The sequence below is a fragment of the Sphaerodactylus townsendi genome, linkage group LG05 (assembly GCF_021028975.2).
Source record: "Sphaerodactylus townsendi isolate TG3544 linkage group LG05, MPM_Stown_v2.3, whole genome shotgun sequence".
Lineage (NCBI taxonomy): Eukaryota > Metazoa > Chordata > Lepidosauria > Squamata > Sphaerodactylidae > Sphaerodactylus > Sphaerodactylus townsendi.
Genome location: NC_059429.1, coordinates 129,510,989 through 129,528,094, shown reverse-complemented (window position 1 = coordinate 129,528,094; position 17,106 = coordinate 129,510,989). Strand labels below are relative to the sequence as shown.

Here is a 17,106-nt window from a genome sequence, read left to right as displayed (position 1 = left end):
CATGCAAGACAGACATTATCAAGCTGGCTTCAGAGAGACTTCACGATTGCCAAAGTAAATATGCGAGGTGGGCTTCCTCGGAGATCGGCTCTAAGAGGGCGGTGCTGTTTGCTGAGTCTGGTGCGCCACGTGGGAAATGGATCCACAAGACAAAGGAAGGTGGAGACCGGCTTAAGAAACAAACACCATACCTTGGAAGCCAAATGTGAGACTCCCTGGGTGACGTCCTCCATGATTTTCCCTTTCCTTCACCCACGCTAAGCAAGACGCCCCATCGTTAGGGGATTAATGTATAAAGTCACACCTCGAGAGTTTATATGATAGGACAGCCTAAGTGAAAACCGGTTACGCTTCGACGATCAAAGCCAAATCCAACTGGCCATTGATTTACAAGAGCGGACAGATTCCTGGGGTGGTAAAAAAGCTGATCCATCCCCCGAGACAGCTGAAATTTAATAAATTCTTCCTTAAGGAATGCCAGGCCTTTGAATGAACAGACTAGCTGAGAAATGAGACACAGCGCTCTTCGCAGTGGCACGGGAATCAGCCAGTTTTGAAAGAGAGAAAACCAGATTTAAGAAACAAATATGACCCTACTGGGAATCACACGTGAGGTACAGACCCCGCTCTTTAATTCAGAAATGCTTTAAACAACTGAAGTGCAAGGAACCATCGGGCCCCCATACTCTGTAAAAAAAATCCAACAAACAATTATTTGTTTCCCCAATGGGGCTGTCAAAGCCACACCCATTTACTTATAGAAACACAGATAGGGGATAGCTATGTCTTTATATAAATATATATATTATTTATTGTACTTATATGAATAAATATGAGGGAACAGATTGCTTCGGAGTACTCCAAGTCAGAATGTTTCTTTCACGCCCTGCTCCCCAGTGTTGCCGTTTCTTTTCCAGTCAAAGGAGGTTCCCTTCACACAGAAATCTCCTCCTGCCATTTACAAAGTGGTATAGTCACCCAAAGGGGGGGGGTCTGTACCATGTTTTTGCACCAGCTCTTAAATTGCTCCTCAATCTCTCATTTACCTTCATCTTTATCGCATTATTACTCACTGTGGGTTTTAATGTGTAAAGACTGGTAAAAAGGGTGACATTTTGGCCACTTTTCTAAGTGACAGGGTAGCAGAAGAGTGAAATTTCATGCCTCTGAAGAGAGAGCGAAAGACTTATTGGGTTCAGCCGTGGATCCACCACGGAAGCTTGGACGACAATGTTCGGTAGTCTCCATGGTGGCAGGACCTTTTATACGCCAGCAGGATTACCTTATCAGTTTCTTCCCTTCCAGCATGGCCAATTGGCCATGCTGGAAGGGGCTGATGGGAATTGTAGTCCATAACATCTGGAGTGCCAAAGGTTCGCCACCACTGTAATCTAGCTCCAAGCCTCGCCTTCTTATTTACAAATCAGAACAGCCTACCAGGCAGGCTGTCGTAAAGATGAACCCAAAGGCGATTGTCACCTGCACCACGGAGGTATGAGTGTATCCGACTTAAATAGAAAAGCTGCACGATTCAGGCCAAGAGTTGATCCAAGTCAGTGGACGTGGACTGCAGATGTTGTAAGGCAGTGGTGGCGAACCTATGGCACGGGTGCCAGAGGTGGCACTCAGAGCCCTTTCTGTGGGCACACACAAACATCTAAGCTGGCCTGGGCTGCTGAGCGCGATTATTAGTATTAGACCTAAGACCTAGTTTTGGGGAAGCAGTGTAGGTAACCCTGTTAAGCACTGTTAGACCCCACTGATTTTCATTCAAAGAACTAAAGCGCGATCCTTTACCTGGGAGTAAGCTCGGTTGCTGGCAACGGGGCTTGATTCTGAGTAAACCCTCCTAGGGTCGTGATTCACCCCTTGGAAGAGTTGCACGGTTGCTTCAAAGCAAAGCCACCGACTGCCACCAAGCTTACTCCCGAGTGATGCCTTGGAGCCAACAGTTTTTTCTAAACCAAAACCTCAGTATTCAGGTTAAATTGCCGGGTTGGCACTTTGCGATAAATAAATGGGTCTTGGGTTGCCATTTGGGCACTCGGTCTCAAAAAGGTCCGCCATCACTGTTGTAAGATTTGCAGAATGGTGCACGCATGTTTCCCCAAGGCCGAGGTAGTATTAGAAAAAAAAATGAAGGGAAATGACTTGTGTAGTTGGGTTACCGTTCTCTTGCAAAAGCGTTTGCCATGAAATATGAGTTTCTGGTCAAATATTATCCTCACTGGGGCCAGGGCAAAGTGTTTCTGGAGCCAAAAGCAAAATACAGCAATCGCCTCCTGGGTCTGTGCTGCTGCCAGCAGAGCCCCACGATACCACAGGGGCATTGCTTGGGCTCAGCTGGCAGCAACGCAGGCCGTGGAGGTGACGCCATGCATCTGACGGCAAAGAGCTAGCCGAGCCTCAGTAACACCTGTTGGGGCCCTGGCCGGAGAACATGCCATGGAGCAGCAGTGGCGTAGGAGGTTAAGAGCTCGTCTATCTAATCTGGAGGAACCGGGCTTGATTCCCAGCTCTGCCGCCTGAGCTGTGGAGGTTTATCTGGGGAATTCAGATTAGCCTGTACACTCCCACACACGCCAGCTGGGTGACCTTGGGCTAGTCACAGCTTCTCGGAGCTCTCTCAGCCCCACCTACCTCACAGGGTGTTTGTTGAGAGGGGGGAAGGGCAAGGAGATTGTCAGCCCCTTTGAGTCTCCTGCAGGAGAGAAAGGGGGGAATATAAATCCAAACTCTTCTTCTTCTTCTAATCCACAGGTGTCAAACTCGCGGCCCTCCAGATGTTCATGATCTACAATTCCCATCAGCCCTTGCCAGTATAGCCAATGCTCATGTTGTGAGGGACTGATGGGAATTGTAGTTCATGAACATCTGGAGGGCCGCGAGTTCTCCTTACTCACAGAGTTTATGCCAACACTAAAGAAATGGTTCCTTTTAGATAGAAAAATCAAGTTTACTGCCTTACAACTAGACAACGTTAACACATACTTTCAATGCTGCAGCAACCCTCCCTAAACTCATAAGGGAATTTGTTGTTTTTCAAACACCACATTGGGGAGGAACTACATCAATACCACATGTGCCCAGAATTCACACCGGAGGCCCTCGGGTGGGTTAAGTGTATTCAAAAAATCCATATTTAATTTACACGTTTCCAAAGTTACCTTTTCCTGTGCAGGTTTGAGAACATTTTCATTTAAAGTCTGCCCTAACTCTGAAGCCTAGTTAAAAGCAAAACAAAACAAAAGTCAGTTATACTTTCTTCTTCTCGACAGGACGCATCTGACATGTACTGCCACAGAAAGTAGCTGGAGGGATTTCGGGAACGGGGAGAGACGAGGCACCGCCGGACAGTGAAGCCCCTAGAAAGCTTTGCCTCGAACAAGCGACCGAATGAGCTTCAAGCACAGGAAAGATGCAAAGTGACAGAGTGAAAAGAGAAAGACACCGAGATACAAAGCAACAGGGATGCTTAGTAGCCCCGAACTGGCCCTTCTGGTAAACCCCTGACACTGATAGCAACCTGGAAGAAAGGTCCTTCCTAAATGAGCCCGCGTGGTGTAGTGGTTAAGAGCAGGTGCACTCTAATCTGGGGAACCAGGTTTGATTCCCCACTCTGCCACATGAGCTGTGGAGGCTTATCTGGTGAACCAGATTAGCTTGTGAACTCCAACACATGCCAGCTGGGTGACCTTGGGCTAGTTGCAGTTCTTCGGAGCACAATCAGCCACCCACCTCACAGGGTGCTTGTGTTGTGGGGGGGGGGGAGGAGACTGTAACCCCTCTGAGCCTCTTTACAGGAGAGAAAGGGGGGGGATAGAAATCCAAACTCTTTTTCTTCTTCTAAATGAGAGATTATTTTAGCAGCATGGTTCCATGGTCTTTTAAGGATTTCTACCCACACAGTTGGGGCTGCTCTCATGAAATTAAACTCGAGAAAGGAGTCCTTGCTGGTGCTAAGTGCAAAGCGTGCGGTAAAACCCAAACCATAGCAGTGGAAATATCCCTTCCTAGAGTGGCGCAGGAGATAAACACTCCAAAGTGACTTAAAGATAGCAGTCTCGCTCACAGCCAACCCGCTTTGGGTTTTGGTGGAGGGAAGGCACTTTGCTCTGATTTCACAGAACACGCTTCTAGCACGTCGCCAGAAACGGCTGAGTCACATCAAAGAACAATTTCACAGCTAGCAGTTCATGCTGCTTGCTGAGACTCGCAAGCACGCTTGGAGAATGATGGAATCAGTCTAGAACAGTGGTGGAGAACCTATGGCACGGGTGCCAGAGGTGGCACTCAGAGCCCTCTCTGTGGGCACAAGCAAATAGAGCCCCCCCCCCCCAAACACACACACATCTAGGCTGGCCTGGGCCGCTGGGCTTGATTATTAGCATTAAACCTAAGACCTAGTTTTGGGGAAGCAGTGTAGGTAATCCTGTTAAGCGCTGTTAAACCCCACTGATTTTCATGCGAAGAACTAAAGCGTGATCCTTTACCTGGGAGTAAGCTCAGTTGCTGGAAATGGGCCTTGCTTCTGAGTAAACCCTCCTAGGGTCATGACTCACCCATTGGAAGTGCTGCATGGTAGCTTCAAAGCAAAGCCACCGACTACCACCAAGCTTACTCCTGAGTAACGCCCGCCTCTGAGCCAACCATTTTTTCTAAACTAAATCCTCAGTATTCAGGTTAAATTGCTATGTTGACACTTTGCGATAAATAAGTGGTTTTTGGGTTGCAGTTTGGGCACTCGGGCTCAAAAAGGTCCGAAATCACTGGTCTAGAAAGAGGTGCAGAAGGGCTTCTGTACTAGAGTCGGGTTTGGTGGCGTGGCCAAAATGAAGCGTCACACAATGAACTTCACAAAGCAAAGCAGCAGTGACGTAGGAGGTTAAGAGCTCGTGTATCTAATCTGGAGGAACCGGGTTTGATTCCCAGCTCTGCCGCCTGAGCTGTGGAGGCTTATCTGGGGAATTCAGATTCGCCTGTGCACTCCCACACACGCCAGCTGGGTGACCTTGGGCTAGTCACAGCTTCTCGGAGCTCTCTCAGCCCTACCCACCTCACAGGGTGTTTGTTGTGGGGGGGGAAGGGCAAGGAGATTGTCAGCCCCTTTGAGTCTCCTGAAGGAGAGAAAGGGAGGATATAAATCCAAACTCTTCTTCTTCAAACTTAACCTACCATGTAAAGAAATCATGTTGTAACTTATTGTACTGTGGACTTGACATAGGGGTAATCATTTTGTATGTCTTTTGAACCCAAAACATCTTGTGGTTGCTGCCTTGATTTTATAGAGCAGGCAGGTGCCGTCTTTCCCAAGTGAGGAACAGAGTCCAAAGAGGTGCCAAGGTAAATCAAAGCGACGAGTCATAGGACAAGATGACGCGAGTCATATCACAAGATGAGCATGACAAGATAGGCAGAAAGAGATACTTCCAATACATCACACTGAATCTATATAGAGAAGGAACTATACCCCACGTGGTAGTTATTGGGCTGGTGGGATTAACTGCACTAATTGAACTATAACAAAAGCTGTTACCTCAAAGGTTCCCTGGTGGGAGCAGTTACAGAAACTAACAGGAATGCTATACAGTTAGAAGGCTACTCGATTAACTTGTCCAGTGGTTTCTGGGACCTTGAGGGGCGAAAGCCAAATCTCTCTCACAACTGTGTTTGCTTTAAAAAAAAAAATTCAGAAACAAAAGCAGAGAAGCCCAATAACAACCACAACCTACAGGTAATTGTAGGCTTCAAGCAGTTCTCTCAGATGTTACGGGCTATAGTTCCTTATCATCCCCTGCCAGCATGGTGCTTGGCAGGGGATGATGGGAACTGTGGTCCATAACGATCCTGGAGGGCCGCCAAAGGAAAGTTTGACACACACCTGTGCGGGCCTAACTCCCTAATGTGGCTTATTTATTCCCTGCTCCTTTTATTCCCCCCCTCTTTATTTCCCTCCTCCCGAGCTTGGAGTTCCTTTGCTGCATCTAGGGGACCCACTTTCCTGTTTTGTTTCCCCCCTCTCTCTGGGAGGGTTTTAATTGGGGTTTATCGCTGACGCCATCTTTGTTAATTACTGCTGTGTTTTAATCTAACTTAATCTAATTTTAATGGGGTTTTGTTTGTATATGTTGTATGAGGAAATTATGCTGTGCACCGCCCAGAGCCCTCCAGGGGTAGGGCGGTATACAAAACCCATAAATAAAAAAATAAATAAATAAATTTAGGTAACCCTCATTCCTAAGGCCTGCACAACCCCGTGGCCAATGGATTCCCCACTCCTCCACCTGAGTGGCAGAGGCATATCTAGTGAACCAGATGTGTTTCCGCACTCCTACATGCCAGCTGGGTGACTTCGGGCTAGTCACAGTTCTCTCAGGACTCTCTCAGTCCCTCTCTCAGTCCCGCCTACCTCACACGGTGTCTGTTGTGGGGAGAGGAAGGGAAAGGAGCTTGTAAGCCTAGGAGCAACAGTGGCGTAGTGGTTAAGAGCAGGTGCATTCTAATCTGGAGAACTGGGTTTGATTCCCCACTCCTCCACCTGAGTGGCAGAGGCTTATCTGGTGAACCAGATGTGTTTCCGCACTCCTACATGCCTGCTGGGTGACCTGGGGTTTAGTCACATCAACATCCAGACGAAATACCATGAGACCAGAATATACATTTATAGTGCAGCCTATTTCGAGTAAGCTGAAGGAGACACTACGGAAAGATGCAGACGACACCATTCAACAAAGATGACTCAATTCAAAGGGGGGGGGGGGAGAGGAAAGAATAAGTTTTTGAAAAAGGAAACAGCTGGCAGCACGAACAGACAAATTCAGCACAGCGAGAAAAGCAACCCATGCACGAGAAGAGAGCTTTACCGGCTCCGCCTGCTGTTTGTGGCCCCAAAACTTTACACCGGGTAGCACAAGAGAAGAGAGCGGGGGAGAAGGCGCTTTTAGCAAAAGGTCCGAAGCACGTTTCTAGGCAAGGAAGCAGATCCGCCACCCCACCCCAAACCACGGCCCGCCTGACCAGCGAAATGCCGAGTCCCACGTAACGCGCTGTACTGAATCGCTAAATTAAAAACTAGTTCACAGCCCACAGTTAAGCCGGACGATATGGATGAAGGAGGAGGCAAGAACTCCCGCGGCTGGTTGGGGCAACCTGCCGCTCTGACACAGCGCCTCGAGACTCAGGTAGGAAGGGGAAACAGCAACCCTGCCAAGGTGATTTGTGAACACAGTTGGCTCGCTGATATCGGTTTAGCGTTCGAGAAATCCAGCACGCTTGCAGGTGGTGGTGGGACGTTCAACCAGGCTTTAAGGAAGAAACTTTCGCTTCTGCAACGAGGCGTCGAAGGAGGCTCCGTGCGACACCTGGCTCTTCTCGTTCTACCTCAGGGGTGAATATCGTGTATTCAGACTAAGGCAAAATTCCTGCCAGGAATATACACTTCAGTGTGCCTTTAATATATGTCATAAGCCGCCACGGGTCCGGCAGGGCAGGGGCAGTATACTGAATCGAATAAATGATAACAAAGGCATGCAAAGCGTTAGCAACGATTACAATGCAGCCAATGTTAAGTATTCCCCTTGGTCCCTAGCAACTGCACGGCCTCCGGGTTAAAGCTCTCTTGAGAGCCAGCGTGGTGTAGTGGTTAAGAGCAGGTGGATTCACAATCTGCAGAACCAGGTTGACTGCCCACTCCTCCACCTGAGCGGCAGAGGCTTATCTGGTGAACCAGATGCGTTTCCACACTCCTACATTCCTGCTGGGTGACCGGGGGTTAGTCACAGTTCTTCGGGACTCTCTCAGCCCCACCTACCTCACAAGGTGTCTCTTGTGGGGAGAGGAAGGGAAAGGAGCTTGTCAGCCACCTTGAGTCTCCTTAGAGGGGAGAAAGGTGGGATATAAATCCAAACTCTTCTTCTTCTTCTTTAAGTGCAAGTTTGACAAAACCCCAGAGTGGAAATACGGGCATCCAGCTTCTCCATACAAACGAACTGCTTAGATTGAAAAGCATGATGGGAATAAGAGGCCCTTTTGGAGGAGGCCCCTGTTGTAAAGAGAAGTTCGCACTAGCCTGTGGCCCCCAAATCTCAGGACTGCTGTTTGGTTCCTAACCAGGTGCTCAAGATCCCCCTGGTACAAACCATACGGCTGCTGTACACGTGGCTACTGCATATTATACTATCAGAGAGAAGCTGAAGCCGTCACAATTGCAAGAATTGCAGAGGAAGCACGAAAAGTCCCTCACCCCCACTCCGCACACTCAAGTTAAGTCAAACGGTGCAATTGTGTGAGCAGCCAGGAGCTCCCAGGCAGACCCATATTCCTGTAATGACCCAGGAACACCAACAAGGGGAAGAAAAAGCCCTCAACCACAACAATACAGGGAGCCTCAAAGTTTGGACTGAAAACGAGAACCTGTAACAAAACAGTCATATTCTGTAGCATACACAAAAGTGTTAAAAGCACACAGGCTACACCTTAAAAATTAGCTATTTCACAAATCTCAAGCACCACTGATGATACTATCGTATAACTGACCCACAAGAGACCATAAGCATTTCAGCCTATTCAGTCATCACATTTTATCACTGTTTTTTTGTTACACACCTCTGGAAACATAGGTATTAGATTCAGTGTGAGCCAATTTCAATGGTGAAAAGCCCGTGGTTGGTGTTAATAGGCAACATCAGGTTGCACAGGATACAAGAGATTTCATTTTCAGGTAAAAATACCTGTAGGGTGTATTTCCACATGTGTTATCTTTAATAATCTTGTCTGTAAGTAGGACCACGAAGGAATACCTGTAAGGTGTATTTCCGAATCTGTTATCTTTGCTAATCTTCTCTGTACATATGACCAACGAGGAAGGCCAAATAGGTTGAAACGCACACGGTCCCTTGTTGGTCACTTACATGACTGTACCAATAGTGTTGGAAATCACACTGATTTTTTAAGGTGTAGCCAATATTTCAGGCCACTATTATTTCCTTGATAAATCTGATGATTTAATGAATTACCCTGGAGCCCCTCCTTGAGGAAAGGTGTGACTTCAACACTCCAGAGAAATCTGGATAAAAAATCCACCACTGATTTTTTAAGGTGTAGCCAATATTTCAGGCCACTATTATTTCCTTGATAAATCTGATGATTTAATGAATTACTCCGGAGCCCCTCCTTGAGGAAAGGTGTGAATTCAACACTCCAGAGAAATCTGGATAAAATCACACTGATTTTTTAAGGTGTAGCCAATATTTCAGGCCACTATTATTTCCTTGATAAATCTGATGATTTAATGAATTACTCCGGAGCCCCTCCTTGAGGAAAGGTGTGAATTCAACACTCCAGAGAAATCTGGATAAAATCACACTGATTTTTTAAGGTGTAGCCAATATTTCAGACCACTATTATTTCCTTGATAAATCTGATGATTTAATGAATTACCCTGGAGCCCCTCCTTGAGGAAAGGTGTGAATTCAACACTCCAGAGAAATCTGGATAAAATCACACTGATTTTTTAAGGTGTAGCCAATATTTCAGGCCACTATTATTTCCTTGATAAATCTGATGATTTAATGAATTAGTCCAGAGCCCCGCCTTGAGGAGAGGTGTGGATTCAACACTCCGGAGACAAAATGCAAAATATACGTTTGCTTCAAAATGGGATGTTAACTGAACTCACAGTTCCAGTGAATGCTTGCTGGCACTTTCTCGGTTCAAACAGGTAAATGAGTGTTATGGAAACAAATTTAGTTACTTGATTGTGCCACCTACTGAGGCTTTAAAAAACGCTTCCCTGGCGGGCTAGTGCCAAGTACGAAGCCAACGGAATCCCAATTTCAGAGTGGATTCCTAGAACAGGTGTCAAACTCCCTGCTTTCCAGGTGTTCATGAACTACAGTTCCCATCAGCCCTTGCCAGTATAGCCAATGCTCATTTTGGGAGGGACTGATGGGAATTGTAGTCCTTCCCGGTTCAAAAGCCCAGTGGAAGTCAGCTCCACCTCCGGGAATGCCCCTACTCCCGTGATGGTGAACCTTTGGCACTCCAGATGTTATGGACTACAATTCCCATCAGCCCCTATTGGCCATGCTGGCAGAGGCTGATGGGAATTGTAGTCCATAACATCTGGAGTGCCAAAGGTTCGCCACCACTGCCCTAGTCTGTCCCCAACCTTGACAGTGACCAGGTTTAGGCTGGCATGGCATGGCACTAGCTGTTCTGGGTTGGGCACTGCAAAGCTTCATGGTGCCCACCGTCCTCCCAGTGTGACACCCCCCACACTGGTATAAGTGCCACGTACACCGGCAGGGTGGGCAAACATGCCCGCACAGTGCCGTGAAGGCTCCAGTCAAGTCCAGCATTCTGTTTCCATGGTGATCAACCAACTAGGAAGCCAACAGGATGATATCCTCCTATCCATCTTGCCCAGCAACTGATTTAAAGGGGCATGCTGCCTCTGGTATTAGAGGGCATAAATATCTAGGTATATTTCAAAATGTACCTCACCTGTTTCGTACTAGGAGCACATGGTAGTTTGAGCAAAATAACCCTGAGACTGAAACCTAATATGCAGTTTCTCAAAAAACCTGGGAGCGTGCAAATTTTTCAACAGAATGCATACTGCGAAGGGGGGGAAAAAACACACTGAAGATTTTAAGCCTCGGGTTGAACAACAGACACAATGACGTACAACAATCACCTTTTGGCTTGCTTGAGATCCAAATTTGGTAGCCTGTCAACAAGAAAAAAACACATTTCATCAACCTTGCGTTTCTCCAGGCGTTTAAAAGCATACATTTAGCAGCTTGTAACAACTGCCGATTGGAGTACATTGTATGTAACTGATGCCTTCCTGACTAATTTAGCAACTACGAAGCCCGCAAACATCGGAAACAGGTTTTGTGCACTTAAAAAGAAGTAGATAAGACTGCATTTTTAATGTTACACCGTGACCGTTATCTGTGACTGAAACTTCATTTTTATCTGAAGATGACACAGCAGGGGGATACATAATGTGTTCCACAGAACTATCGAGATTCCCAGAAACCTGCCAGAGATGTCTCAGTGAGACAGTCAAGAACAGTGAGACTGTTTCCATAAAGCCGTGGTGGTGAACCTTTGGCACTCCAGATGTTATGGACTACAATTCCCATCAGCCCCTGCCAGCATGCCCAATTGGCAAGGGCTGATGGGAATTGTAGTCCATAACATCTGGAGTGCCAAAGGTTCGCCACCACTGCCCTAAAGCATGCCTGGTTCATTAGAGAGCCAGCAGGGTGCGGTGGTTAAGAGCAGGTGGACGCTCACCTGGAGAACTGGGTTGGATTCCCCACTCCTCCACGTGAGCAGCAGACTCTAATCTGGTGAACCAGATTTGTACCCCCCATTTTTCATCATGAAGCCTACTGGTAGTTATGATCAGCCTAGTTCCGGTTTGATACCGGCATGCCTCTAGGGCAGGACATGGGATCCTCTGTCTCTCCTTCCCTCCCTCCTGTGATTTAGTTTCGGTTCCCAGGGAAGACCTTATCTGCTTGTTAGACACCTGCTAGCTGTTGCTCTCCACAACACTGTCATGATATATATAAAAAATAAAGGTTCACAAAAGGTTCATCTTCTAATCAGCAGAGGTTTGCCCAACACAGAGGCCGGAGACAGTAAGTCTAGGGCGAAGGAGTAATAGTTAACCTTTAACATGATTCGTGAGTTCAACTGTGACTCTAGACCAGTGGTGGCAAACCTATGGCACTCCAGATGTTTATGGACTACAAATCCCATCAGCCCCTGCCAGCATGGTCAATTGGCCATGCTGGCAGGAGCTGATGGGAATTGTAGTCCATGAACATCTGGAGTGCCATAGGTTCGCCACCACGGCTCTAGACCAATGAGAGGCTGTTGCCGGGGCAGGGGAAAAGTATCCTTGTTGAATGTATAAGAACCATTGCATTGTATATGCTAAGTTCAGAGAGAGTTGAGTGTTGAGTTCTGTGTGTGTTCAACTTTGTTCTTGCGAAGAGTTCTGCATAGCTGTATAGTCTTGGATAGCATAGACTTGTGTGCAACCTTGCACCTGCTAAAGTAAAACCTTCCTATGGAATGAACATCTTGTGTGGACAGTATTCTTTTCCAAGAGTGGTAAGAGGCTGCAGTGAGTGCAAGAAGACTACTAGACCTTCTCATCTTACCAGAGAAGCTCCGCTTTAAACTCTGCTGATAAACACTTGGGAATGTAGACTGTTTTGACCTAAACGAAGGCCGTACTGTCTCTGGGCTGTGAGATTACTGGGGGCCAAAACCCTCTCGGTTTCTGATATTCAGGGGTGGGAGTGTGTGATATGGAGGGGCATGACGTGGGGTATAATGGAAGGTGTTTTGGCGCTCATCCATTAATTCTGACAGTAGCATTCTAAATGGTTTTCTCTGATGCTTTTTCATAATAAAATCATCTGAAGAGAGAGTCTCACTATCGAAAAGTCTGGGGTCACGACACTGGGTGACCTGGGGCTAGTCACAGTTCTCTCATAACTCCCCCAGCCCCACCTACTTCAAAAGGTGTCGGTTGTGGGGAGAGGAAAAGAAAAGGAGTTTGTAAGCCTCTTTTATTAATTGATTGATTGATTGATTGATTGATTGATTGATTGATTGATTGATTGATTGATTGATTAGGTTTATATACCGCCCTCCCCCGGAGGGCTCAGGGCGGTGAACAACTTATAAAACAGAGCACATGTATCAGATTAAAATCCATTAAATATAGTTAATACAGGCTCTAATAAATATAAACCCTACCCCATTAAAATGCAGCATTAAAATCAACATAAAAGATGGCACCTACGATCAATTTCCTCAAAAACCCAAAAGGGAGGGGCGGTAGGATCCACTTGATGTTATTAAGCGAAAGGAGAAAGGAGAGGGGGCCCATCAACGGCCCATCTTTGAGTCTCTTTACAGGAGAGAAAGGCCAGGTATAAATCCAAACTCTCTTTTCTTCTACTGTTCTAGAACCAACCCTCCCCTGAAATGCACAGCGGCAGAAATGTGTTCCATGGTGCTCAGTCAGTTTTTTGTGAATTGAGTGCAATGCCCGACGGGCCCCTAGGAACCAAGGGTACGTCAGAGAGTGATTCGGCAATCCATCTTGACAGCCAAGTTGACAGCAAGAGGCTTCCCCGAAGCTAGAACATTTGACAGCAGCCGCAGCCCAACGTTTCAAGATAATGACAATATAAAAAAAAACGGTGTTTTACTTACACCCTCTTTAGCTGCCGAGGCAAACTTGCTTGCTCCAGTGGTAAAACTGTTCCAGCCCTGAAAGAAAAAGTAATGATCAAAAGCCTGCCGTTTTCTTGCACAGATGAAAGGAATGTCTGTTTCTTTCAACAAAAGCTGGGGACCTCTAGCTTTTCTCTACACACAACTTGGATATAATTTTAGAAAACTAGTAAAGATTCACCTGTTTCCCCTGGCCTTTGGCTGAAGAGACGGTTTCCCCATTCTGGTAATATGAATTTTCAAACAGGTTTTATAAAAATTTATCCCCCCCCCCCCCCCCCAAAAAAAAACAACCCAGAGTTTTTACAAATGATGGACACAATAATTACGGATCAATACTCCTTATACATCTAGAGGAAATAATTGCCTGGAATTTTGCTTCGTGGCAGGGGGATGCTATTTAGGTGGTTGAGATACACTCCCGGAATTGTGCAACTGATTAAAATAACTAACTGCTGCTTCTAGAAAGATATATGTAACCGGCCTGCTATATGTATCCACTGCCATCAACGCATTCTTTCCTTGATCTTTATTTATGGCTTCACATGCTTTGTAGACAACTAGGCTTCCCCTGATACTCCTGTCCCTATACACAACTTGGATATAATTTTAGAAAACTAGTAAAGATTTACCTGTTTCCCCTGGCCTTTGGCTGAAGAGACGGTTTCCCCATTCTGGTAATATGAATTTTCAAACACGTTTTATAAAAATTTATCCCCCCCCCCCCCCCCAAAAAAAAACCCCGTGTGTTTTTACTAATGATGGACACAATAGTTACTGATCAATACTCCTTATACGTCTAGAGGAAATAACTGCCTGGAATTTTGCTTTGTGGCAGGGGGATGCTATTTAGGTGGTTGAGAAACACTCCCGGAATCGGGCAACTGATTAAAATAACAAATTGCAGCTTCTAGAAAGATATATGTAACCAGCCTGCTATATGTATCTGCTGCCATCAATGCATTATTTCCTTGATCTTTATTTATGGCTTCACATGCTTTGTAGACAACTAGGCTTCCCTTGGTACTCCTGTCCCATGGGAACTGTGTTACATCCATTATCTCGTAGGGCAGGAAGCCAGGGGACTCTCTATCACTATCTGCTAATGGCCTTGAGGCACCTTTGCTCCAAAGACTGTTTTTCACAAACTCTAGGGAAAATGGGAGGGGGGTTCTCTATGGGGGATAAAGGGGACTGTGAATGCCAGATAGGCTCTGTCCTTGCAAGATGAGCTGTGTAGTATCTATACCACATGTTTTCTTTTATCGTTCCTTTTATACAACTATTTGGACTAACCTGTTAAAGCCTATTAGTCGAGAAGAAGGACCTTTCAGATTCCCCCAAACTAACAGGAATTGTTGCAAAATGTTTATATCAAGCCACTGGCTTGCATTCACTCTGGGTTGTGAAATGAGCCATTACGCACTGCTGATTTGTGCTGTTTTACTATTGTATGAATACGTTATCACTTTTTGACTTTCTTTTTCCCTTTTCTCACTAGATATGGCTCCTTTTAACTGTTCACTTTTATCTGCCCGATAAGCCAATAAAGACGTGCAGGCAACGGAAAAACGCTGCATATCAGGAATCTTAATTACAGGAATTCAAATGCAAATCAAGTACCATGGAGACCTTTTGCAACAACAGTTATTGGTGATGAGCTGGTCTGTCTCATTTTGCTAAGGGGGCGGCTGAGAAAATGGTAAAAGGTCTGGAGTCCGCACCCTACGAAGAGAGGCTTAGAGAGCTGGGGATGCTAAGTCTGGAGAAGCGAAGGTTAAGGGGGGACATGATGGCCATGTTGAAATATTTGAATATTTGAAGGAGTGCCATGTTGGTGAGGGAGCAAGCTTGTTTTCTGCTGCCTCAGAGACTAGACCATGGTGGCGAACCTTTGGCACTCCAGATGTCATGGACTACAATTCTCATCAGCCCCTGCCAGCATGGCCAATTGGGAATTGGCTGATGGGCTGATGGGAATTGTAGTCCATGACATCTGGAGTGCCAAAGGTTCGCCACCACTGGACTAGGACATGGAGTAATGGATTCAAGATGCAGGAAAAGAAATTCCACCTAAACATTAGGAAGAACTTTCTACTGTCAGGGCTGTTCGGCAGTGGAATACACTGCCTTGAGAGTGGTGGAGTCTCCTTCTTTGGAGGTTTTTGAACAGAGGCTGGATGAACATATGTTGGGAGTGCTTTGATTGTGTTTTCCTGCATAGCAGGGGGTTGGACTTGATGGCCCTTGGGGTCTCTTCCAACTCTATGATTCTATGAAATCCTGCACAGTTCTCCACTGAGCACTGACTAAAACTCTAGTGAATCCTCTATTCCAACTATCAACTAGCATTTCAGGTATCGGGCGGCGGCAGGATTCCTGCCTAGATCACTCTGGGAAGATTCTGCACCTACTGATAACAGAAGGACGCGCTCTAGAACGTATAAGGGAAGTACGTGCTTACTGAATACAGCGATGACATGGCATTGTTGAGAAAGTCATCTTCCTTTTTCGGAGGCGTTACTGTGTTCCCAAACCCCACGTAGCGATTCTCTTGGCCGCTGGAACGAGACACACGAGGGGGGGAAAAAATGAACCACAGATGTGTAATCAAAAAACACTTCCATTCATACGCATACTATTGAACCAAATGAAACCTGCACCTCACGTTTTGGAATCTGTAACTAGACATCCAAACCTGCTCCTCTCCAAAAAGGGAGTTCCAAAGCCCCCCTCTCCTCATGGGTCTCGGCATTACCAGTGGAGTAAGGGGAGGCAGTTCTCCTGCACTGCCATTAGGCCAGCTAGGGCTCACACAGCTGGCCCATTGGCCATATTGACCAATGAGATGGATCCATCTGAGCAGGGTAGAGGGCCCCTGGAGTCACAGGAAGAAAGCTGGATAATTTACGATGGCTGCCTCTCCAGATGGCTGGAAAAGGTAGCCTACCTCAGGGGAAGTGTAATGGAAGTGGCATTCTGACCAGTGGGGCGGAGCCACTGCATCCAAGGGCCACAAAGAAGAGGACGGCACCAGTGCCCGTGGCGCCATCAGCCTGGAGGAGACCTGCTCTACTGAAGGGCACTGAGCAAAGCCAAGAACATAAGAACATAAGAACTAGCCTGCTGGATCAGACCAGAGTCCATCTAGTCCAGCACTCTGCTACTCGCAGTGGCCCACCAGCTGCCTTTGGGAGCTCACATGCAGGATGTGAAAGCATTGGCCTTCTGCTGCTGCTGCTGCTCCTGAGCACCTGGTCTGCTAAGGCATTTGCAATCTCAGATCAAGGAGGATCAAGATTGGTAGCCATAGATCGACTTCTCCTCCATAAATCTGTCCAAGCCCTTTTTAAAGCTATCCAGGTTAGTGGCCATCATCACCTCCTGTGGCAGCATATTCCAAACACCAATCACACGTTGTGTGAAGAAGTGTTTCCTTTTATTAGTCCTAATTCTTCCCCCCAGCATTTTCAATGGATGCCCCCTGGTTCTAGTATTGTGAGAAAGAGAGAAAAATTTCTCTGTCAACATTTTCTACCCCATGCATAATTTTATAGACTTCAATCATATTTTAGCTGGAGAGACATGAAATCCAGCTCTTTGTTTTATCATTATTATTGTTTGATATCACAGCTGCCACTTCTTTAGCTGGCTGTTGGCCTTTCATCAACATTTGAGCCTCACCCAGAGGCCTAGGATGGTGTAATGTATTGGCGTAGTACTCCTGCAGATCCCAGCAGGGCTGCCTTCTGAATCTGACAGACGTTGATTTTGTTAATCTGAAGATGTTTCAAGTGCGGCCCTAGTGTTTTTGGAATGGCTGATTTCCACTGGGAC

General features: G+C 46.5%; 1 protein-coding gene across 3 annotated transcripts in view; it reads right to left on the bottom strand.

Moving 5' to 3' along the window:
- Window positions 1–17,106, bottom strand: part of ARFGAP1 (ADP ribosylation factor GTPase activating protein 1) — a 55,565-nt gene that overhangs the window by 10,302 nt on the left and 28,157 nt on the right. For 2 of the 3 annotated variants that reach the window (XM_048496732.1, XM_048496733.1), the window contains exons 7-9: window positions 15,734–15,830; window positions 13,249–13,305; window positions 10,697–10,729 (exon numbers count right to left, since the gene is read on the bottom strand). In XM_048496732.1, the coding sequence (XP_048352689.1) occupies window positions 10,697–10,729; window positions 13,249–13,305; window positions 15,734–15,830 (187 nt within the window). Of the gene's footprint in view, window positions 1–191; window positions 247–3,153; window positions 3,225–6,863; window positions 6,894–10,696; window positions 10,730–13,248; window positions 13,306–15,733; window positions 15,831–17,106 lie in introns of all 3 variants that reach the window. The other variant, XM_048496734.1, reaches the window with a different exon arrangement.